The sequence below is a fragment of the Aethalodelphis obliquidens genome, unplaced genomic scaffold (assembly GCF_003676395.1).
Source record: "Aethalodelphis obliquidens isolate GAN/ISIS:26980383/991018 unplaced genomic scaffold, ASM367639v1 scaffold117, whole genome shotgun sequence".
Classification (NCBI taxonomy): Eukaryota; Metazoa; Chordata; class Mammalia; order Artiodactyla; family Delphinidae; genus Aethalodelphis; species Aethalodelphis obliquidens.
In genome coordinates, this window is record NW_020838061.1 from 601,356 (window position 1) to 627,466 (window position 26,111).

Here is a 26,111-nt window from a genome sequence, read left to right on the forward strand (position 1 = left end):
ACTCCCTAACACCATACACAAAAATAAACTCAAAATGGATTCAAGAACTAAATATAAAACCAGGCACTATAAAACTCTTAGAGGAAAACATAGGAAGAACACTCTTTGACATAAATTACAGCAAGATCTTTTTTGATCCACCTCCTAGTGTAATGGAAATAAAAACAAAAATAAACAAATGGGACCTAATGAAACTTCAAAGCTTTTGCACAGCAAAGGAAACCATAAACAAGATGAAAAGACAGCCCTCAGAATGGGATAATATATTCATAAACGAATCACCGGACAAAGGATTAATCTCCAAAATATATAAGCAGCTCATGCAGCTCAATATTAAAGAAACAAAGAACCCAATCCAAAAATGGTCAGAAGACCTATAAAGACATTTCTCCAAAGAAGACATACAGATGGCCAAGAAGCACATGAAAAGCTGCTCAACATCACTTATTATTAGAGAAATGCAAATCAAAACTACAATGAGGTATCACCCCACAGCAGTTAGAATGGGCATCATTAGAAAATCTACAATCAACAAATGCTGGAGAGGATGTGGAGAAAAGGGAACCCTCTTGCCTTGTTGGTGGGAATGTAAATTGATACAGCCACTATGGAGAACAGTATGGAGGTTCCTTAAAAAACTAAAAATAGAATTACCATATGATCCAGCAATCCCACTACTGGGCATATACCCAGAGAAAACCATAATCCAAAAAGACACATGCACCCCAATGTTCATTGCAGCACTATTTACAATAGCCAGGTCATGGAAGCGACCTAAATGCCCATCGACATTCAAATGGATAAAGAAGATGTGGTACATATATACAATGGAATATTACTCAGCCATAAAAAGGAATGAAATTGAGTCATGTTTTGAGACGTGGATGGATGTAGAGACTGTCATGCAGAGTGAAATAAGTCAGAAAGAGAAAAACAAATGTCGTATATTAATGCATGTATTGGAACCTAGAGAAATGGTACAGATGAACTGGTTTGCAGGACAGAAGTTGAGACACAGATTTAGGGAACAAACGTATGGACACCAAGGGGGGAAAACCGCTGTTGGGTGGGGATGGTGGTGTGCTGAATTGGGCGATTGGGGTTGACATATATACACTGATGTGTATAAAATTGATGACTAATAAGGACCTGCAAGAGGAAAGAGATATGGGAACATATATATATATATAACTGATTTACTTTGTTATAAAGTAGAAACTAACACACCATTGTAATGCAATTATACGCCAATAAAGATGTTAAAAAAAAAGAACCTGCAGTATAAAAAAACAATAAAAAAAACAATAAAAATCTTATATGTTCTGGTATAATGTTATGTCATAATTCTAGTTATTACTTTAAAATGTATATTTCAGAAATAACTAAATTTCCTTGTCAATTGCATCATTATGAACTTTCATCAAATCTTTAACCGTGGTCATTTTTTTTTTTTTTTTTTTGCCATACGCGGGCCTCTCACTGTTGTGGCCTCTCCCGTTGTGGAGCACAGGCTCCGGACACGCAGGCCCAGCGGCCATGGCTCACGGGCCCAACCACTCCGCGACATGTGGGATCTTCCCGGACTGGGGCGTGAACCCGTGTCCCCTGCATTGGCAGGCGGACTCTCAACCACTGCACGCCACCAGGGAAGCCCTAACTGTGGTCATTTTTAAGTCTTTTGTCATTTACAGACAGTTCTGGGTGTACTCTGATGCTTTCGCAAAAATGTTTCTATTTAAGGGTTTCATCTTCAAGGAATTCATGGAAAAGACTAAAAAGTACAAGTTTCTGGTAACTGACTATACTGCTGAACTGAATGAATAAGCATTTTCAGAACTCTAATGGAAAACTAATGAATTCATAAAAGTGCTAACAAAAGATCAATATAAAAAGAAAATTTAATTACATGGGACTGAGTGAACTGATGAGGATGATTATAAATTTTGTGACTTTCTGTTTGAATAAAAAAAAAAATCCCACAAGGACTCCGAGGCAAAAAATATACAAATCAATTTTCACTTCAAAGTAAAGGAGCTGTTACAGTGGAGGATTACTGGACTGAATGTCAATATTATGACATAGTATGACTGTGTTTCGTGTTTGGTAATTGCAATCATTGTTGCTTTTGTTGTGGTCATCCACTTACGATGCTTGGTGTCAGTTTATCTCTTGTAAAAATGAAATACAGTGTGTGTGTGTGAAAAAAAAATCTTACAATTTTATCCATCAATTATACCTCAATAAAGCTGAAAAAAGAACAGGAGAATCTGGGAAAAAAAAAGGAATGCAGCTGATTAGGCAAATGCTATTATGGTATGAATACCTTATAGATCCCCTTATCTTTGTCAAAGATGATCACATTTTATACCAAATTATTCCCAATTAATTACTACCAATAAACTTCCAGAAGAGGCCTGGGAGGTGAGTATGGACAAGAGAACCTTCCCAACATCGATTATTTTATACCATTTAAGCCACATATACAGTTGACTATATCCACCCACATCTTCCCCCCGGGTGCTCTGTGACTACTGATAGACTTCAAGACAAGATTTGAACATGGTGACCCTGTAGCAGAAGGTTTTTTCCCTTTTGTATAAACTAACTGATCTGAATGGAGATCAAACCTGTGACCTGGGTCTCAGAACTCTGCTAACAAGAGTTATTGATACCAGTTCTGACATTATTGAAGCACTGCATTGAATGGTCTCCTAACAGCTTGTAAGTATTAATAAGCCTCCCTACAGATGTAACTTTTAAATAGGGAGTGACCTGGGTACTGGGAAAGATTAGAGTTTCACATGGCCTAGATCACAGAGGAGGTACTTGATTATGATAGTCTTGGTATACATTGTATTATATCATAAAATGGAGATATAAATATTGATTGCTATTTCACAACAAAATCCAGAATTGGTAACATTTTCCAAACTTCCAAAACTGGATGAAACAGAACACTGTAATAAAAAGAAACAGTCTTACTCTTTAGAGAAAAATTGGAATTACATTCCAACTGATTTCAAAAAATTATTACTCCCAGTTCATATTGGTGTACACAGTATGTGACCTTTCATACCTAAAAATGATTTTGTTTTATTTTTCGAGTTTAGAATAGTTTACTAGTATAGGTAATAAAAACATTACTTAGGTAGAAGTATCAAGGAGAAGTACCTTGTAACTTGCAGCCAAAATATAGCTACTTTATTATTGTGAAAGTAGATTAGTAGCATCATTTGTTTTAAATCTAAGTTTAAAAGTACAGTATTTATGTAAAGCAGCTACTTGTTAATTCTCTAGAATAAATGTATTTTCATCAGTAGAAGGTTTGATTTTTTCCTGTATAAATTAAAAAAAAATCCCCTTTAGGTCCAAATGTAATTGAGACTAAAATATCTTTGTGACAAATGGTCACATGGGAAAATGCTCTCAATACATTGTTAAGAGAAAAAGCAGGACACATAACTGCATAATCAGTATAATCTCACTATTGCTGAATATATGTAATATGCACAAGAAATGACTTAAATATACTAAGATGAATTAAATATACTACGATGATAACAATGATTATTACTGGGGAGTGGGATTGCAAGTGTTTTTTTCTTTATATTAGCTACATTTTCTAAAATGTCTGCAAAGAACATCTATTACTTTTATAATATGATATAAACAAGAAATATAAAAAACTAGTCTCAAAGAGTGTGAAAAACATCATTCAATTTTATGGACATACTCATCCATCGACTTGTATTTTAAATATATTTGTAATGATTCCCATTCATTTTAATAAAATCAAAGGATTTCACCACCTTAAGTCAATGACTGCAGATCTGAGAAAGACATGGGTCATTTGAAGTGCATTTTGTCCTTCCAACATTCCTGAAAATGTATCAACTGGGAAGGAAAACTGCTGATGTGCTACTTGAAGCTCATCCCATGCCCTCCCACATTTGATAACATGAAAAGTTTTAATTGGCATAAGACTTTAACCAAAAAAATATGGGTGTATTTCACCCAAACTAAAACCATGTTCAACGGATGTCAAAAAGAGAGCCAGAAGTTAGATGCAACCACTGACACTTAAAAAAAATCTGTTGTAAAAATAGCATTCTTTGTTTATACTGTGGAGATTTACTTGCTGTTTTTACCATTTGAATCTGTTGTCTATTACTGAATATTCACTCTATTCCACTGGTGTTGGAGTAATTCTTTGTTATGTAAAGCCAATTAAAGATGATACACATGTCAGCTTGGAAATCAACCAAATTTCCACTTGAGCACTCCGTGTTCTCCCTTTTCTGACTCCAAATACCTTATTATTCTCTGCATTTTTTGGTCTTTTTATCACAACCTTATTTTGGGGAGGAAAAAATTATCTGTAAAAGGGGAACAATGATTAAAACACAAAGACTTAGAAAAATAAACATTACAAGAAAGAGATGCCTTTATTAGTTGGAAATCATTTATTGTCTCTATAAAAGTTTAAATAAAAACACTACAAAATTTCACATTATACAGCCTGATGTGGTTTTAACATGATAGTATGTTTCAGAGGTAGTGCCAGTAAAATAGGACACAAGATTACTAAAAGTAATTAACAAGTTAATGCAAAATAAAATTTCAATGTGGAGAAATATATACTCAGTATACACTTTAATGGAACAATCATAATATATTTCCATGAAAATATCACTTTATTCTCTTTTATCCCTTAGCAAATCTGTTCTTAATAAAGGTTTGTTTTGGGCAATGGTATGTTGACTGTAGGCTCACAAGTTAGTAGGCTCCTCCATTATAACATCACAGAGCATAGCTTAGTGAAGAGCATGATACAGTGCTGTCTGCCAAGGATAACACCAACTTCAAAGATAAACCCATTTATTCATAACTCCTACTGATAACTCCCTTAAAAGGCTAATCTATCAGAATTTGGCACTTTTAGGATCTGAATGAAAATCTAATATTTAAAAAAAATAAGCAATATTCCCTGTATACCACCACTGCAATATGGAGGAAGGACAGGAGTTAGAGTTTTCAGAATTCTTCTTAAATATGATCATAAGCTGTCAGGCCAAGGTGAGGAAACTATTCCTGGAAATGGGCTGAATGCTCCCTCCTCCCTAAAAAGGGCAACAAAGTCAATCTTAGAGGCTAGAATTCTTTTAAATATACCACTTATGCTTTCTCCTACAAACTTACATACTGCTGACTGTGAAAGTGTCTTAAAATAGATGTTACTGTCTTTGGAGAAATTACCTCTTGGACATCTTTTGAGGTCTTGGTAGTATACAGAGCTTAGGATGTAATTGGGTTGCAGCCTTTTCTTCTCCAACAATAACAAACATTTCTATCACAAGATTTCAATGATAGTACAAAATTCCTTCTGTTGATAACTGACGTTACAACAAAACATCCCTAGGTTCCATGAAGAGGCCGATTTCCTTTCAATGTTTTCCTTGCGTGTGCTAATTTTCCTATTCTCCAGGGTAACTGCAGTTCTCATTTTCTTGGGACTAATGTTAGCTTGGCTGAAATAAGAGAGGTACTTCAGGGTTTTTTTTTTTTAATACACATTTTGAAAGGTAAGTGCTCTCTTTTTTTTTTTTTTTTCTGGCGGAGCCATTGGGAGCTCAGAGTCTTAACCACTGGACTGCTAGGGAAGTCCTGGTAACTGCTTTTAGATACACATTCCCTGTTTAGAAACAGGTCAAAAGCAGACATCAAAGGATAGTTAAAAGAAAAGGAAAAAAATCATGTTGGCATCTGTCTTTGTGAGAGATAGTATGGCGTCAGATACTATGTTCTGTTTTATTATTGTGTCAAAGCCCTAAAGAAAGAAACACTAGTTGTTTTTCTCCTCCCAGTCATGATGATGTTCACAAAAGGAGTCCATAAACTGATATTTTCCTGCTCTAAAAGTCTCAAAATCAATTCCAATCTATACATGTGAAAATATATTTTCTTCAAAGTAGATTTTTAATACTTGACCTTGGCATCATTTTCAAAATCTATGGTGTATAATTTCAATTTGCCAATTTTGATTTCTTTTTCTGGATACATCTATTTCCTTTGGTTCCTGCTACAGAAAAACTGTATTTTGTTTTAGAAATGTTTTACATTCAATGATAGTAAAATAAATAATTTTAGGGCTGAAACACAAATGTCAAGACAAAAGGATTCTTAAGTGTACTGTTATGATTTATGCAGTTTCTATTTTAATGGAACTTTAAACAGGGACAAGGGAATCATCTATGCCATACCTAGTAAAATCCTTAAGTCTATTAAAATTTCTACTTAAATAATTTTATTTCTATCCTTGAAAAAGTGAAAAGAAATAATTTATTTGGAAGTTTATGGCTTGCTGAGGAGTAGAAATCCAATGTCCCTATTGCAGGAGTTCAATGAATATTTTTTGATTTATTGACTAATTGCTGAAGTGTGACAAGCGTAATCCATAGAGTTCAAAGATGTAGGAGAGAATCACCTATCTTTACTTAGTAACAAAAACTCAATAATAAGGTGCTTAAATTGAAGCAGGAGAAATTATAGTTTAAAGATAAACTCAACAACTAGTAAAAAGGATGGTAAGAGAGACTTGAAGAGCTGGAGTTTGTTCATGTTACTTCAAGAAATGGTTTCTCTATTTGCTGTATATAGTAGAGACTCTTTATCTCATAGGGAATTAGAGTGACTGATAAATTTAAATGTAATATCCAAGGTTCTCTTACTCAGCCCTCTTTTCTCTGAATGGAATTTGTCCTGTCAACAAGGAGTACTAAAAATTGTTTATGAAGAACCATACAGCTCTCAGCTAAAAGGGAGCATACCTAACAACTGAAATATTTCTGCTAACAAAGAACCATAACAGTAGCATGGCAGCAATATTAAATCAAACAAATAGCTGACAAAGTGAATGATTATCAATGAACCTTACCTATTTGTGTGTGTGGGAGGGGACATTTCAAGGTCAAAGACATTCATGACTGCATTTTTGTATTCATAAGTTGGTACCTGTGAATTCCAAGATCAAACTTGATTTTACTTACAAATTACAAAAATATCTGACATAGAAGCTTGATGGCCAAAAGAGACATCTAGTTACTTCATTAATCTTTTAGGTATAGATAGTAATTTAATCATGTGATACAATTACACACTGCCAACTCACAAATATGTGATACTGTATGCTCAGGGAGAAACTAGCATTTTCCCTTCTATGGGTCATGGTAATGCCATCTGGTACCCTGGAAGGGAAGGTCTGCAAAAAATTGTCTACAGTGTGGTGCTATCTGGTAGCTACTAATAGAGCAACTGGGTAGCATGCCCATTTTAGGAGTGTACTCATAGAATAGTATCCAGGAAATTCAGAGGACTGTGATTTACAACCAAAGTAGTATAATTCTTTTTGGATATTATCCTTGGCTGATGACTCTGTACAAGTCTTGCATGGAAATGAGGTAAATTTTGTGGCAAAGTTAAGTGACTAGATAAAAAAAAAACAACACAAAGAAAACTCAGTGGCTTACCTTGACTTCTTGTTTCATAAAGTGTAAGAACTGAAGAAATATTATGGTGATGGTGATAAACTTGTAATATTTGTGCAACATTTCGTCTAACTCAGTTATATAAATTTACCAGTAGAATGTGAATCTTATCAATATTTGTCATTTGCAGCAATGAAGACTCCCATTAAGATTAATCTTTTACAACATTTTGTTCTATACACTTAATAATTTATTTGACTTCATGTCCATGAATTACTTTTCCATAATGCTTCCCTTCCCAAAATATTTGGGTTACATAATGGAAGAATACCAATAATTTACAATTATATGGTAGTAATCACTTCAATTTTCAAACATTAACTTAAGTCAAATTCTCATAGGAGTTTAAAAATAAATCCCAAGATTCATCCAGGTTAAAAAACATTTTTAAGGTTTTGTTTTCAATTTTCAGTCCACTTTCCTGAATAAAGGTGTATGTAGATAACAGGAAAAGGAGAGAGGAAGAAAGAAGACGTAATGGCTACAAAAACAAGACTAATCAAGCTTCAGTAACTTGATAAGCTATGTTGAAATATCTTTGTTTTTGTGTCTGGTCAAAACTATTACTAAAACTAAGATTCTTCTATAAAACCAAAAAGACCTTTCAGAAATTAGACATTATTCATTTCATAGCTAAACTGCTCAAAATTAATTACATTTTTTTCCCAGAGTTCCATCAGTTTGGAAAAAACTCTCAAACAATGCTTTTAAATTTTACATACATCTTTTTGCACCACAGCCATCATATCTTGTTAATCCTTCAGTATACGTTGTTCGACAATATCTTTTTCCAACTGAAGAATTTCGGGACAACAGAATGCAACTATCTTGAAATGCATACCTGTTAGGTAGCCAAAAGGCTGTATCACATATCCTCCCCCCACCCAATCACAAACTGTCTGAGGCATTTTTCTCTGATAAAGAAGACACACTGAATGAGGTATCATCAGGCTCCGGTGAGGCATGATTGAAATCCATCTCTTCTAATTCAGGAGGTAAATCTGACAGCAGTGCCTGAGTCAGAAAAATCAATTGTTTTGAATTAGTATGTGGACATATTTTTTCCAATTTTATAGTTGTGGTCCTTTCACATTGATTTATTTTTACAGATTTAAATAAAGGAGCATTTCTCTTTCAGGGCCTTATACAATATCTTACCTAAGAGAAAAATTCTTCATACATTATTAAGGAAGTAACAAAATACTAGATCTTGAGAGCGTGGATTATATAGAGTGGAATCCTGAACAAAAGGGAAATAAGGAGAGAAATGAGCAACTATTCTGAACCAAATGCTTTGAAGTGTTTGAGATAAGTGATTTTCATACTAGTTTTGAGTGTTCACTGATAACTGCTAAAGGGCTTTAACATTATATTCCTTATTAAAATAGTCCTGCTTGGTTATGCTGTGTCCTTCAGACTAAAACACATTTCACAAAAGAGTATTTTGTACTTCAGTGGGAGAAAGAACTTAGCAGTTAGGGGGAAATTTCAGCTATTCTACTTTAGATTAAACTTTAACAATTTAAAAGTCCAAGTGATTTTTTTTCTTTTCTTAGGCCATGCCCATATCTACAGATGGCCAAGAATTCACCAAGACACTGCTGAACCAGTGAATTTGGCTGTGTAATGATGTATCTAGAGGGCTGCTCATTTTTCTGCTGGAGTAATTAGGATAAGCCAAGAGCCATGAACTAAACTTTGCCATGGTGTAATTGTTTCATCTGGAGTTGCAGAACATGCATTCATACTAGAGAAATAAATAATTAATTAAGTTTTATCTGGTTGGTAGTGCTGATGCCCATTTGACCATCAGAAATTGCAAATTAAATGATTAATTTGATGCTCCTAATACCAAAAATAATGTAGCATATCTCGGCAATTTTTAGACAACGTTATTTGTAGTGTGGGCTTTGGGTGCAGTAGTAAACAAAGATCAAGGGCACAGGAACAAATGTAAGCTTGCCACTACCCAAATACGGAACAGAAAAACAGGGCATGTTAGAGAACACATGAAATCCACTGTTGAAATAAGACATTACTCTCCTATTCTCTTTATTAAAAGAAGTGACAGCTTATAAATCCTACAGTTTTTGTCTTAGAGCAAAGAGGAAAGATTAGAGCTTTCTGTCAGGCTTCAAAAGGAAAGACTAACTCCTTCTGAACAAAAATTTATTATTTATTTTATGCTATTAAATTGTCCATGAACTTCTTGATGAAACTGAGAGTACTATTTACAAAGCAGTCACCTAAAGGTACTACATACTCTCTAAGGTTTCTAGATCGCAGTCATAGGACACAGAGCCCTTTTCTGCTAGATCACTTGTTTACCACTAACCCAGTCTAGGTGAAACAAAGACTTTGCTGATATTGGTTGATCATAGTTTATGAGAAATACATCACTGGATTTATTTCATTTTGCAAGTGTGAAGAAGCCCCATTAAAGAGGGCAAAGTGTTACAATTAACATAGCTTAGAGTACTGGAAAGTCAAAGTAGATGAGCAAAGTTAATGACATTCTAAATTCTAGTGGGGAGACCTTCAAATCAAAGAAGCACTACTTTTTATTTCTTTCTCATTGCACTTATTGCACCTAATGTAGTTGACTAAAATGAGTGTAGTATGAAATAGGAAAACTTTAATATCTGAGGCAGTATAAGGCACAACTAATGCATGAAGTCCACTTTAAAATTCTCCTTTTCAGTATCTTCTGGATTGCAACATTGGCACACTGAACAAATCTTCAGATTATGTCAGTTGCTAGAACTGTCTTTTTCATAGACCAAAGTGAACACAATGAGCTCTCTTCACTTCAGGTTCTTCATCAGTCAGAGCCTGACCTAGTGTCACTCTTCCTAAGAGATTAAGGCATTTCCCAAATATATCATCAGTCTCTATAATACTTATTCTAGGCCCTAGGGTGTGAATGCCAAGTTCCATAATGTTAACCATTCTTATCCTCCTTGCAAAGTGGAGAAATCGAAGTTCAAGAAAGGCAATTGACCTGGCTAGAATCACATAGTGAATTACCAAGGGAAGAAAGACCATAACTAATGACTTAGCACAGTTCTGGGAACATTATTTTTATTTTAAAATGGCTATTGATTAAAAATTTATTTGGATAATCAAATATTTCAGTCAGACATTATCATATATTTTTAAATCCTGGACTGCTTCATTGGAGCAAAGTATTCTGTGGAACACTCATCTCACTCAACTTACCAAAATCAAGATTAATAGAAAAACAGGCTTTTTAAATGAGAAACCAGTGACAATATGGTTCTCTTTTATTAGGCAGAATAAAAATTAATTCCTTCCAGAAATAAACCTCTAAGTATTTCATAGTATAAAGATTAGTAGTTTAAGAGATGACCTGGATAACTTTTGTGGACTACTATAGGTGTCTTCTATATTTTTAGACCATATTTTGAGATCCATTATACCCAATCTCAACTATGAAAATCAGTAGTTTCTATCTGGGGGCTGATTATATAGGCCATGATTTTCAGTACAATTTTTTTTTTTTTTTTTTTTTTTCTTTGCGGTACGTGGGCCTGTCACTGTTGTGGCCTCTCCCATTGTGGAGCACAGGTTCTGGACGCGTAGGCTCAGCGGCCATGGCTCACGGGCCCAGCCGCTCCGTGGCATGTGGGATCTTCCCAGACCGGGGCACGAACCCGTGTCCCCTGAATCGGCAGGCAGACTCTCAACCTCTGTGCCACCAGGGAAGCCCTTCAGTACAATTTTTATATAACTGTCTCTCTTTCCCCCTAGCCAATGTTTGATTCATATCTTAATTCATCAGCCTTTTATCAGAGGAAAAGTACAAGAAAAAGAGAAAAATACAATGTACCATAGGTACTTTTCTTATTTGTTAGTGGTTTTGGGGAAAGAATAAAGCCAGGTTAGAATTAGAAAATAACGTGCAGTTTGTGTGCCACACCTTGATATCAAGAGACGTAAACAACTGCTAAGAAGCTGACCATTCCAAACCATTCTAAGACTTTTGGGACCAGGATCACACTCCAAGTTACTCCCATAGTTGGGCCTAATTCTGATTTTTTTTTCTTTTTAACATTTATTTAATTAAAATTTACAGTTCCTTTGGGACCATGTTCAAGTGGCAGGTACATATATACACTACCAAATGTAAAACCGATAGCTAGTGGGAAGCAGCTGCATAGCACAGGGAGATCAGCTCGGTGCTTTGTGACCACCTAGAGGGGTGGGATAGGGAGGGTGGGAGGGAGGGAGATGCAGGAGGGACGAGATATGGGGATATATGTGTATGTATAGCTGATTCACTTTGTTATAAAGCAGAAACTAGCACACCACTGTAAAGCAATTATACTCCAATAAAGATGTTAAAAAAAAACAAAACAAGGGCTTCCCTGGTGGCGTAGTGGTTGAGAGTCTGCCTGCCGATGCAGGGGACACGGGTTCGTGCCCCGGTCCGGGAGGATCCCACATGCCACAGAGCGGCTGGGCCCGTGAGCCATGGCCGCTGAGCCTGAGCGTCCGGAGCCTGTGCCCCGCAACGGGAGAGGCCACAACAGTGAGAGGCCCGCGTACCGCAAAAAAAAAGCAGAAAAACAAAACAAAACACTACCACCTTATTTGTTTACAAATCTGTAGTTTTGGTTCTAAAAAACAAATACATGTTCAATATGCCATGGAATATGCATAACTCACATAATAAAGCAAAATGCTTAAATAAAGCTGGCAAAGGTAACTGAAAACTACTGTCTTGGGATGTTTGTGTATGTACAGCATGGGGGGAGCACAATTCATGAAACTGGACACATAATGTACATGCTGGTTTAAGCCTCATGAGTAAATTCTTTTCTAGTTTAAATTTTGTGGTTCAGTACTTTGGTGAAATATATAACGACTTTTTTCTTATAAAAAAAGGAGAATTGTTGGAAGCTAAAACACTAATCTTTTTCCCTAGAGATAACTCGGTTAGGCTGCGTACATGCAGTCTTGCTTGAATATAAGGGATAAATGTTTGTACTCCGGCTGAATAAAAAACTCTGAGACTGTGTGACATACTACTTACACTGGATTTCTCTGATAAAGAATCAACATTGTAGTATACGACTCAGAGGCAAATTTAGTATCTTTTAGTATTAAATGGAACATTTAACATAATTCTATATTCCTTTTTAGCAAGATTAATAAATTATTTCACAAATTTTAACTGAAGAAATGAGACAGAAAATGTGCTTTGGGAGGAATTTGTAAACAAAAATCCACAGCGACAAACAAAAGATGTTGCATTTCAACTTTGGGGTAGAGCAGGGGTCCCCAACCCCTAGGCTGCAGACTGGTACCGGTCCTCGACATGTTAGGAACCAGACCACACAGCAGGAGGTGAGCAGCGGGTGCGAGAGGGAAGCTTCATCTGCCGCTCATCTCACCATCGCTACCCCTCGCTTGCATTACCACCTGAATCATCTCCCCCACAACCACCTGTTCCGTGGAAAAGTTGTCTTCCGTGAAACCAATCCCTGGTGCCAAAATGGTTGGGGACGGCTGGGGTAGAGGAATCAAACACTATCGTTAAATTGGGAAAAGTGAATGTTGCACTGTGGTCACAAAGAATTTCACAAAGTAATCTCACGTTTTTTTAGTGATGAGCAACATATCATGAAATAAAAGGTATTCAAACACTTGTGAACTCTAGTAGGGGCTGGAATGTAACTGAAATCCAGAAGAGAGGCAAATGCCTCACTTCTTTCATTCACGAAAGGTCCCCAAATATGTGTCTCTCCAGTTAGTGTAGCCCAATCTCTACAAACATTTTGAGAATTTCTTTAAAACTAATTAAATGAAATAATATGAACAAGATGGGGAATACAGTCAATAATTATGTAAAAAATATTTTAAATGTTTTCCCTACTTAGTGGTGGCTTGGAATTAACAAAGTATGTTAATCAGTTATTTTGATTTTCCACTAAAGTAGCACACAAAATCTGAGTATTTTTTCCCAATCAAACTGTGCTTTAAAAAAAGTCACAAAGTAACAAATTCTTCCTTGATGCCAAGTAGGAATGAGGTATAAAAACAAAAAAATATGTAGAACCCAAGTGTGACATGCTACTTTTCAACGTGATACATTACAGCTTACTATTCTCTTCTGTCACTTACCTGCTGTTGTTCCTTATCATCAGCTTTTATAGCTAGTATCAAGCTTCTTACAAACGTCTGAAGTTTAAAATATTTTTGCTTTTGAATCTCTAGTTCATTTTCAATGAATCTGACTTCTTCATTCTGAAGGAGAAAACATCGAATAATACAATTACTCTATGCAAACCTAGGACTGTACATGTTTCATGTACAATAAAATTTTTAAAAAGCAATCAACTTAGAGGGACAATAAAGAAGATAACATTTTACCATAAAGGAATATAAAGCACAGAAGTAAATTATCCTTTTACTCAAAGGCTGCCTTTTAAGCAAATCACCAACAGAAAATAATCTGCAAGGTCAAAAATCCAATCAAATAAATTCCAGTAAGAGAAAAATCAAGAAACAGTTCCCTTCTTGGAAAGACTCCTCCTACATTAAACCTAATTAGCATTTGGATTAGGATTAATAATAGAGCTCAATTAACCCCAAGTAAAGAGTGATAGCAGATGCAGTAATGCTGAATGTACTAGTCACAAAGCCAAATACTGAGGTTATTATTTTGTACCAAGAAAGGACTCAAAATTTTAATAAGACTGTCTTAAGTAGTTTTCTGAGGTCCCCACCTTTATGTAAGAGTTTGTTATTTAGAAAATATCTCCAAATTTACCACTGATTTGAAACCCAGTCTCCACTATTTTTCCTAGTTGTGTAGGAAAAGAACAATAGACTAGGTTTTGGGAGGATTTTAGTGTCAGGTCTACTGATAATTGTGTAAACTTGGGCAGACCAATTAACCTGTGATTCTATTTACTCATCAATAAAATGGATATAATACTAGCAGTCTTTGGGAATTCTAGCTTGAGGGTTTTAAGGCCCAAATAAGATAATGGCCATGAAATTGCTCTGAATAGATTTACTATTTAAGCTACAATAGTCAAGAAAGTGTGGTATTGTCAAAAGGGTGGACATATAGATCAATGGACAGAACAGAGAGTCCAGAAATATTTATTATATATTACTTTATACATATATAATACATATATATATGTACATATACATATTTGGTTGATTTTTGATGAAGATGCTGAGGTAATTCAATGGACAAAGAAAGAACAGTCTTTCAAAAAACAGTGGCTGAACAATTGTAAATCCATACCCCCTCCAAAAATGATTATTAACCCTTACCTCACACCATATACAAAATTTAATAAGAAATGGATCGTAGGCCTAAATGTAGAACCTAAAACTATAAAACTTCTAGAGGAAAACAGAGGAAAAATATCTTTATGTCCTTGGGTTAGGCAAAGATTTTTCAATAGGACACAAAAAGCATGAAATTTAAAAGAAGGATTTCATAAAAAAAAAAAAAAAAACACAGCCTTTGCTTTTCAAAAGACACTTAAGAAAATAAAAATACGTGCTACATATTAGGAGAAAAAATTTGTAAATCACATATCTGATAAAGGACTTACATTCAGAATACATAAAGAGCTCTTGCAGCACAAATATAGGACCAGCAACAGAATAAAAAGCAGGCAAAATATTTGAACATACACTTTATCAAAGAAGAAATGTGAATGGCCAATAAATATGTGAAAATGCTTAATATTGTTTATCATTAAGGAAATGCAAATTAAAATCCCAAAGAGATACTACCACCAACATACTACAATGGCTAATGTTAAAGAGACTGACAATAGCAAGTGTTGATGAGAATGTGGAGCAATTAGAAGTCTCATACTTTGCTGGTGGGAGTGTAAAGCAGTACAGCAACTTTGGAAAATGTTTTGGCAGTTTTTTATAAAATTAAACATACCCTTTTTTTACCATCTGACTCAGCAATCCTACTCTTAAGTATTTACCCAAGGGAAGTAAAAACACATGTCCACAAAAAGACAGACATGAATATTCATAGCAGCTTTATTCATAATAACCCCAAACTAGAAGAAACACAAGTGTTCATCAGCAGATGAATAACAAATTGTGTTCATGGTTACACAACTGTGTCCAATTGTCAAAACTAAATGTATGAAAAGGTGAATTTTATTGTATGTAACTTACATATCAAAAAAACTGATTAAAAATTTATTACCCAGCCCTCTTGCCAAAAACTTGAAAATAAGCTGTACGTATTCTCTGCAACAAGAGAATCTGTCTCAAAGAGCATAGCAGGACCTTTAACAGCATTTGCTCAAAAAGCTGCATAAAATTAGTTAATTCTATGGGAATTCTTGTTTCAATTGAGAGGATACAGTTGTATTAATCATATTCTATCTATGAATATGTTTACTGCATCAATTATTTTATCAGCTCAGTTTAGAACTTATTTTACCTAATAAAACTGCTTCCTTTTCAGACCATTTAATATCAAGTGAATGATCTGCAAATGATGATTCAAGCTAAATTCCTTGTTCAAAGGCACTCTACAGTAATCTAAGTTATAAGCAAGCATTATAATAAAATTCCATGTGCTCCTGCTGTAATACACTTGACTAATTCTAAACTTTTTGTATTTTTAGTATTCATTGTCAGAACAGCAGTATTAGTAAAGTGCTGACCAGGAAGTCTTTTTGAATACAGGAGATATCTATCATCATTATCATAGTGTCCTTTGAAAGTGCAATCCCCTAGAGCTACACTCACAGTCCATTAGAAAACATTTTAAAAACAGTAATTCACATTTGCAAAAGTCAGGAAGCATCTTTTGGTATGCAGATCTCTTCTCATGCAAATATTCCTCCTCCTCAGTATTTATGCAATGTTTTTAAAACATAAACAGCTTTAAGATAATTTAATATTTCAGACATTTTCTTCTTGGAGCTGCTTTTTGCAAGCCTATTAAACACTTCCTAGATTACAGGCAGTAATTTATGTGTACTTTCGAGATTTTCCTAAGCAAATGGTTTGCGAGAAGAACTAGTAAGATAACATCAGTCACTGCATTTCACGAAAAAAGACCTAGCTCATTTTTCTTTTTAAAATCTTCCCTACATTCCCACTAAACTTTGTCAATTCTCCAAGATAACTGTAGGGAGCACTCAAGGCTTCATGAGAACCGGGGCTTTGATCTCTGAGCAGGCTATTGATGGATGCCAAACATGAGGTGTTATTTTATGATATAGCTACTCATGCCTCAGAAACTCAGCTCATCAACTTGTGTTATAAACATTTGGGGTTAGTTAGAACTCCTAGCAATATGGATTTCTAGCAAATATCTCAGTCAGAAACTCCACTATGCCCACACTGAATAGTGATGTTTGCATAGTAGTAATTACCAAACACACATAAAAAACATTCTTTCATTTTGCTACAGTGAATCCCAAGAACAACGAGACATTGTTCAATTTAGTGTGGGGGGAAATAAGTTATAATAATACAGCTGCAGATCTTAATTGATTTTATATAATTGAGCACTTGCATAATAATATTAAAAGTATTTCCAAGGATAAATTAATTTATTCACTCACTCAGGAACTACTTACAGGACACCTATGTCCTAGGCACTAGACCAGGTAACATAAACATGAATAAGATAAGTATCTACAAGAAGCTTATGATGAATATATTCAAGAAACCAGCAAGGTGATTTTGATCCCCAAACAAAGAACACTAGCATGTGTATGCAAATAGAATAAAAGAATGTTCTCTCAATGAAGATTACATTTCCAAACTGGTAAGTCTATTTTATTTATTTATTTTTCTGGCTGCACTACACGGCATGCAGGATCTTAGTTCCCTGGCCAGGGATCGAACCTGTGTCCCCCTGCACTGGGAGTGCAGTCTCAACCACTGGACCACCAGGGAAGTCCCTGGTAAGGCTATTTTAAATCAACTTACTGAAATCAGCATTGAGAACTGCTATATGAGGTTTCACTTACAGGTACTTCAGAATTAAGGTAACAAAATTCACTGATGAAGTGAACCGAAATATCTCAAATAATGATTATAAAGAGACATATTTTCTATATACGTGCTAATTTTTGAGAGTTAAATATTACTCAGCCATAAAAAGAAACGAAATTGAGCTATTTGTAATGAGGTGGATGGACCTAGAGTCTGTCATACAGAGTGAAGTAAGTCAGAAAGAGAAAAACAAATACCGTATGCTAACACATATATACGGAATGTAAGAAAAAAAATGTCATGAAGAACCTAGGGGTAAGACAGGAATAAAGATACAGACGTACTAGAGAATGGACGTGAGGATATGGGGAGGGGGAAGGGTAAGCTGTGACAAAGTGAGAGAGTGGCATGGACACATATACACTACCAAATGTAAAATAGATAGCTAGTGGGAAGTAGCTGCATAGCTAAGGGAGATCAGCTCGGTGCTTTGTGACCACCTAGAGGGGTGGGATAGGGAAGGTGGGAGGGAGGGAGACGCAAGAGGGAAAAGATATGGGAACATATGCATATGTATAACTGATTCACTTTGTTATAAAGCAGAAACTAACACAACATTGTAAAGAAATTATACTCCAATAAAGATGTAAAAAAAAAAAAGGTCATGTAGGATGGTGATGTTTTATAAAAGATATCCTTAATAAGGTAGCGAAAGACCCCTTGTTCCCGCAGAATTTACCAAAATGGAAAACACTGGGACGAGGGGAAGATGGCGGAAGAGTAAGACGCGGAGATCACCTTCCTCCCCACAGATACATCAGAAATACATCTACACGTGGAACAACTCCTACAGAACACCTACTGAACGCTGGCAGAAGACCTTAGACCTCCCAAAAGGCAAGAAACTCCCCACGTACCTGGGTAGGGCAAAAGAAACAAAGAAAAAACAGAGACAAAAGTATAGGGATGGGACCTGCACCAGTGGGAGGGAGCTGTGAAGGAGGAAAGGTTTCCCCACACTAGGAAGCCCCTTCGCGGGCAGAGATTGTGGGTGCCAGAGGCGGGGAGCTTCAGAGCCGCGGAGGAGAGTGCAGCAACAGGCGTGCGGAGGGCAAAGCGGTGAGATCCACGCAGAGGATTGGTGCTGACCGGCACTCACCAGCTCGACAGACTTGTCTGCTCACCAGCCGGGGCGGGCGGGGCTGCGAGCTGAGGCTCGGGCTTTGATCGGAGGGCAGGGAGAGGACTGGGGTTGGCGGTGTGAACACAGCCTGAAGGGGTTAGTGCACCACGGCTAGCCGGGAGGGAGTCCGGGAAAAGGTCTGGAGCTGTGGAAGAGGCAAGAGACTTTTTCTTCCCTCTTTGTTTCTTGGTGCGCAAGGAGAGGGGATTAAGAGCGATGTTTAAAGGAGCTCCAGAGACGGGCACGAGCTGCGGCTAAAAGCGCAGACCCCAGAGACAGCTAAGGCTGCTGCTGCTGCCACCAAGAAGCCTGGGTGTGAGCACAGGTCACTATCCACACCTCCCTTCTGGGGAGCCTGTGCAGCCCACAGCTGCCAGGTTGCCGGGATCCAGGGACAACTTCCCCGGGAGAACGCACGGCGCGCCTCAGGCTGGTGCATTGTCATGCCGGCCTCTGGCGCCGCAGGCTCGCCCCGCACTCCGTGCCCCTCCCTCCCCCCCGGCCTGAGTGAGCCAGAGCCCCCGAATCAGCGGCTCCTTGAACCCCATCCTGTCTGAGCAAAAAACAGTCGCCCTCCGGCGACCTACACTTAGAGGCGGGGCCAAATCCAAAGCTGAGACCCTGGGAGCTGTGAGAACTAAGAAGAGAAAGGGAAATCTCTTCCCAGCAGCCTCAGAAGCAGCCGATTAAAGCTCCACAATCAACTTGATGTACCCTGCATCTGTGGAATACATGAATAGACAACAAATCATTCCAAACTGAGGAGGTGGACTCTGAGAGCAAGGTTTATGATTTTTTCCCCTTTTCCTCCTTTTGTGCATGTGTACGCTTCTGTGTGAGATTTTGTCTGTATAGCTTTGCTTCCACCATTTTTCCTAGGGTTCTATCTGTCCGTTTTTCTTTTGTTTTTTTTTAAATTTTTTTCTTAATATTTAATTTTAATAACTTTATTTTATTTTACTTACCTTCTATCTTTCTTTCTTTCTTTCTTTCTTTCTTTCCTTCTTTCTTTCTTTCTTTCTTTCTTCCTTCCCTCCTTTAGACAATGAATCATCCCAAATTGAGGAGGTGGACTTTGAGAGCAAGATTTATGATTTTTTTCCCCTTTTCCTCTTTTAGTGAGTGTGTATGTGTATGCTACTCTGTGAGATTTTTTCTGTATAGCTTTGCTTCCACCATTTGTCCTAGGGTTCTATGCATCCATTGTTTTTTAAATTTTTTTCTTAATAATTAATTTTAATGTTAATAACTTTATTTTATTTTACTTATCTTCCTTCTTTCTTCCTTCCTTTCTTTCCTTCTTTCTTTCTTTCTTTCTTTCTTTCTTTCTTTTTTTCTTTCTTTCTTTCTTTCTTTCTTTCTTTCCTTCCTTCCTTCCTTCCTTCCTTCCTTCCTTCCCTCCTTTAGACAACGAATCATCCCAAATTGAGGAGGTGGACTTTGAGAGCAAGATTTATGATTTTTTCCCCTTTTCCTCTTTTTGTGAGTGTGTATGTGTAAGTTCTGTATGAGATTTTGTCTGTATAGCTTTGCTTCCACCATTTGTCCTAAGGTTCTATCCATCCGTTTTTTGTTTTTTTTTTAAATTATTTTTCTTAATAATTATTTTTTAATTTAATAACTTTATTATATTTCACTTTATTTTATTTTATCGTCTTTCTTTCTTTCTTTTTTCCTTCCTTCCCTCCTTCCTTCCTTCCTTCCTTCCTCCAACTGTTCCTCCCTCCCTCCTTCCCTCCTTTCTTTCTTTCGTTCCTTCTTTATTTCTTTCTTCCTTCCTTCCTGCCTTCCCACCTTTCTTTCTTTCTTTCTTTCTTTCTTTCTTTCTTATAATTCTACTAATTCTTTCTCTCTACTTTTCCTCCCTTTTCCTGAGCCATGTGGATGAAAGGCTTTTGGTGCTGCAGCCAGGAGTCAGTGATGTGCCTCTGAGGTGGGAGAGCCAACTTCAGGACACTGGACAACAAGTGACCTCCCAGCTCCACATAATATCAAACGGCAAAAATCTCCCAGAGATCTCCATCTCAACGCCACCACCCAGCTTCATTCAACAAGCAGCAAACTACAGTGCTGGACACCCTATGCCAAACAATTAGCAAAACAGGAACACTACCCCAGCCATTAGCAGAGAGGCTACCTAAAATCATAATAAATCCACAGACACCCCAAAACACAACACCAGATGTGGACATGCCCACCAGAAAGACAAGATCCAGCCCCATCCACCAGAACACAGGCATTAGTCCCCTCCACCAGAAAGCCTACACAACCCACTGAACCAACCTTAGCCACTGGGGACAGACATCAAAAACAATGGGAACTATGAACCTGCAGCCTGCAAATAGGAGACCCCAAACACAGTAAGATAAGCAAAATGAGAAGACAGAAAAACACACGGCATATGAAGGAGGAAGATAAAAACCCACCAGACCTAACACATGAAGAGGAAATAGGCAGTCTACCTGAAAGAGAATTCAAAATAATGATAGTAAAGATGATCCAAAATCTTGAAAATAGAATAGACAAATGCAAGATACTTTTAACAAGGACCTAGAAATACTAAAGATGAAACAAACAATGATGAACAACACAATAAATGAAATGAAAAATACTCTAGATGGGATCAGTAGCAGAATAACTGAGGCAGAAGAACAGATAAGTGACCCGGAAGATAAAATAGTGGAAATAACTACTGCAGAGCAGAAGAAAGAAAAAAGAATGAAAAGAACTGAGGAAGTATCAGAGACCTCTGGGACAACATTAAACGCTCCAACATTCGAATTATAGGGGTTCCAGAAGAAGAAGAGAAAAAGAAAGGGACTGAGAAAATATTTGAAGAGATTATAGTTGAAAATTTCCCTAATATGGGGAAGGAAATAGATAATCAACCCCAGGAAGCACAGAGAGTCCCATACAGGATAAATCCAAGGAGAAATATGCCAAGACACGTATTAATCAAACTATCAAAAATTAAATACAAAGAAAGCATATTAAAAGCAGCAAGGGAAAAACAACAAATAACACACAAGGGAATCCCCATAAGGTTAACAGCTGATCTTTCAGCAGAAACTCTGCAAGCCAGAAGGGAGTGGCAGGACATATTTAAAGTGATGAAGGAGAAAAACCTGCAACCAAGATTACTCTACCCAGCAAGGATCTCATTCAGATTTGATGGAGAAATTAAAACCTTTACAGACAAGCAAAAGCTGAGAGAGTTCAGCACCACCAAACCAGCTTTACAACAAATGCTGAAGAAACTTCTCTAGGCAAGAAACACAAGAGAAGGAAAAGACCTACAGTAACAAACCCAAAACAATTTAGAAAATGGGAACAGGAACATACATATCGATCATTACCTTAAATGTAAATGGACTAAATGCTCCCACAAAAAGACACAGATTGGCTGAATGAATACAAAAACAAGACCCATATATATGCTGTCTACAAGAGACCCACTTCAGACCTTGAGACACATACAGACTGAAAGTGAGGGGATGGAAAAAGATATTCCATGCAAATGGAAACGAAGAGAAAGCTGGAGTAGCGATTCTCATATCAGACAAAATAGACTTTAAAATAAAGACTATTACAAGAGACAAAGAAGGACACTACATAATGATCAAGGGATCGATCCAAGAAGAAGATATAACAATTGTAAATATTTATGCACCCAACATAGGAGCACCTCAAAACATAGGGCAAATACTAACAGCCATAAAAGGGGAAATCGACAGTAACACATTCATAGTAGGGGACTTTAACACCCCACTTTCACCAATGGACAGATCATCCAAAATGAAAATAAATAGGGAAACACACGCTTTAAATGATACATTAAACAAGATGGACTTAATTGATATTTACAGGACATTCTATCCAAAAACAACAGAATACACATTTTTCTCAAGTGCACATGGAACATTCTCCAGGATAGATCATATCTTTGGTCATAAATCAAGCCTTGGTAAATTTAAGAAAATTGAAATTGTTTCAAGTATGTTTTCCAATCACAACGCTATGAGACTAGATATCAATTACAGGAAAAGATCTGTAAAAAATACAAACACATGGAGGCTAAACAATACACTACTTAATAACGAAGTGATAACTGAAGAAATCAAAGAGGAAATCATAAAATACCTGGATACAAATGACAATGGAGACATGATGACCCAAAGCCTATGGGATGCAGCAAAAGCAGTTCTAAGAGGGAAATTTATAGCAATACAAGCCCACTTTAAGAAACAGGAAACATCTCGAATAAACAATGTATTATTGCATGTAAAGCAATTAGAGAAAGAAAAACAAAGAAAAACCCCCAAATTTAGCAGAGGGAAATAAATCATAAAAATCAGATCAGAAATAAATGAAAAAGAAATGAAGGAAACAATAGCAAAGATCAATAAAACTAAAAGCTGGTTCTTTGAGGAGACAAACAAAATAGATAAACCATTAGCCACACTCATTAAGAAAAAAAGGGAGAAGACTCAAATCAATAGAATTAGAAATGGAAAATGAGAAGTAACAACTGGCACTGCAGAAATAGAAAAGATCATGAGAGATTACTGCAAGCAGGTCTGTGCCAATAAAATGGACAACCTGCAAGAAGTGGACAAATTCTTAGAAATGCACAACCTGCCAAGACTGAATCAGGAAGAAATAGAAAATATAAACAGGCCAATCACAAACAGTGAAATTGAAACTGTGATGAAAAATCTTCCAAAAAACAAAAGCCCAGGACCAGATGGCTTCACAGGCGAATTCAATCAAACATTTAGAGAAGAGCTAACACCTATCCTTCTCAAACTCTTCAAAAATATAGCAGAGGGAGGAACACTCCCAAATTCATTCTACGAGGCCACTATTACCTTGATACCAAAACCAGAAAAAGATGTCACATAAAAGAAAACTATAGGCAAATATCACTGATGAACATAGATGCAAAAATCCTCAACAAAACACTAGCAAACAGAATCCAACAGCACATTAAAGGGATCATCCAACATAATCAAGTGAGGTTTATTCCAGGAATACAAGGATTCTTAAATATACACAAATTAATCAATGTGATAAACCATATTAACAAATTGAAGGAGAAAAAACATATGATCATCTCAATAGATGCAGAGAAAACTTTCAACAAAATTCAACACGCATTTATGATAAAAACCGTGCAGAATGTAGGCATAGAGGGAACTTTCCTCAACATAATAAAGGCCATATATGACAAACCCACAGCCAACATCATCCTCAATGGTGTAAAACTGAAAGCATTTCCACTAAGATCAGGAACAAGATAAGGTTGCCCACTCTCACCACTCTTTTTCAACATAGATTTGGAAGTTGTAGCCACAGCAATCAGAGAAGAAAAGGAAATAAAATAATCCAAATCGAAAAAGAAGAAGTAAAACTGTCACTGTTTGCAGATGACCTGATACTATACATAAAGAATGCTAAAAATGCTACCAGAAAACTACTAGAGCTGATCAATGAATTCGGTAAAGTTGCAGGATACAAAATTAATGCACAGAAATCTGTGGCATTCCTATGCAGTAATGACGAAAAATCTGAAAGTGAAATCAAGAAAACACTCCCATTTACCACTGCAACAAAAAGAATAAAATATCTAGGAATAAACCTACCTAAGGAGACAAAACACCTGTATGCGGAAAATTATAAGACACTGATGAAAAAAATTAAAAATGATACAAATAGATGGAGAGATATACCATGTTCTTGGATTGGAAGAATCAACATTGTGAAAATTACTCTACTACCCAAAGCAATCAACAGATTCAGTGCAATCTCTATCAAACTACCACTGGCATTTTTCACAGAACTAGAACAAAAAGTTCACAATTTGTGTGGAAACACAAAAGACCCCGAATAGCCAAAGCAATCTTGAGAACGAAAAAAGGAACTGGAGGAATCAGGCTCCCTGACTTCAGACTATACTACAAAGCTACAGTAATCAAGACAGTATGTTACTGGCACAAAAACAGAAAGATAGATCAATGGAACAGGATAGAAAGCCCAGAGATAAACCCACACACATATGGTCACCATATCTTTGATAATGGATGCAGGAATGTACCGTAGAGAAAGGACAGCCTCTTCAATAAGTGGTTATGGGAAAACTGGACAGGTACATGTAAAAGTATGAGATTAGATCACTCCCTAACACCATACACAAAAAGAAGCTCAAAATGGATTAAAGACCTAAATGTAAGGCCAGAAACTATAAAACTCTTAGAGGAAGTCATAGGCAGAACACTGTATGACATAAATCACAGCAAGGTCCTTTTGACCCACACCCTAGAGAAATGGAAATAAAAACAAAAATAAACAAATGGGACCTAATGAAACTTCAGAGCTTTTGCACAACAAAGGGAACCATAAACAAGACCAAAAGACAACCCTCAGAATGGGAGAAAATATTTGCAAATGAAGCAACTGACAAGGGATTAATTTCCAATATTTACAAGCAGCTCATGCAGCTCAATAACAAAAAAAAGAAACAACCCAATCCAAAAATGGGCAGAAGACCTAAATAGACATTTCTCCAAAGAAAATATACAGACTGCCAACAAGCACATGAAAGAAAGCTCAACATCATTAATCATTAGAGAAATGCCAATCAAAACTACAATGAGATATCATCTCACACCAGTCAGAATGGCCATCTTCAAAAAATCTAGAGACTATAAATGCTGGGGAGGGTGTGGAGAAAAGGGAACACTCTTGCACTGCTGGTGGGAATGTGAATTGGTACAGCCACTATGGAGAACAGTATGGAGGTTCCTTAAAAAACTACAAATAGAACAACCATGTGACCCAGCAATCCCACTACTGGACATATACCCTGAGAAAACCATAATTCAGAAAGAGTCATGTACCAAAATGTTCATTGCAGCTCTATTTACAATAGCCCAGAGATGGAAACAGCCTAAGTGCCCATCATCGGATGAATGGATAAAGAAGATGTGGCCCATATATACAATGGAATGTTACTCAGCCATAAATAGAAACGAAATTGAGCTATTTGTAATGAGGTGGATAGACCTAGAGTCTGTCGTACAGAGTGAAGTAAGTCAGAAAGAGAGACAAATACCGTATGCTAACACATATATATGGAATTTAAGAAAAAAATGTCATGAAGAACCTAGGGGTATGACAGGAATAAAGACACAAACCTACTAGAGAACGGACTTGAGGGTATGGCGAGGGCGAAGGGTGAGCTGTGACAAAGCAAGAGAGAGGCATGGACATATATACACTACCAAACGTAAGTTAGATAGCTAGTGGGAAGCAGCTGCATAGCACAGGGAGATCAGCTCGGTGCTTTGTGACCACCTGGAGGGGTGGGATAGGGAGGGTGGGAGGGAGGGAGATGCAAGAGGGAAGAGTTATGG

General features: G+C 36.6%; 1 protein-coding gene across 1 annotated transcript in view; it reads right to left on the reverse strand.

The window, feature by feature from the left end:
- Positions 1–7,861: 7,861 nt before the first annotated feature.
- Positions 7,862–26,111, reverse strand: part of HDX (highly divergent homeobox) — a 177,574-nt gene continuing 159,324 nt past the window's right edge. Inside the window, exons 9-10 of the mRNA XM_027097871.1 lie at positions 13,692–13,814; positions 7,862–8,558 (exon numbers count right to left, since the gene is read on the reverse strand). Of these exons, the coding sequence (XP_026953672.1) occupies positions 8,433–8,558; positions 13,692–13,814 (249 nt within the window). The 3' untranslated portion in view covers positions 7,862–8,432. The remainder of the gene's footprint in view (positions 8,559–13,691; positions 13,815–26,111) is intronic.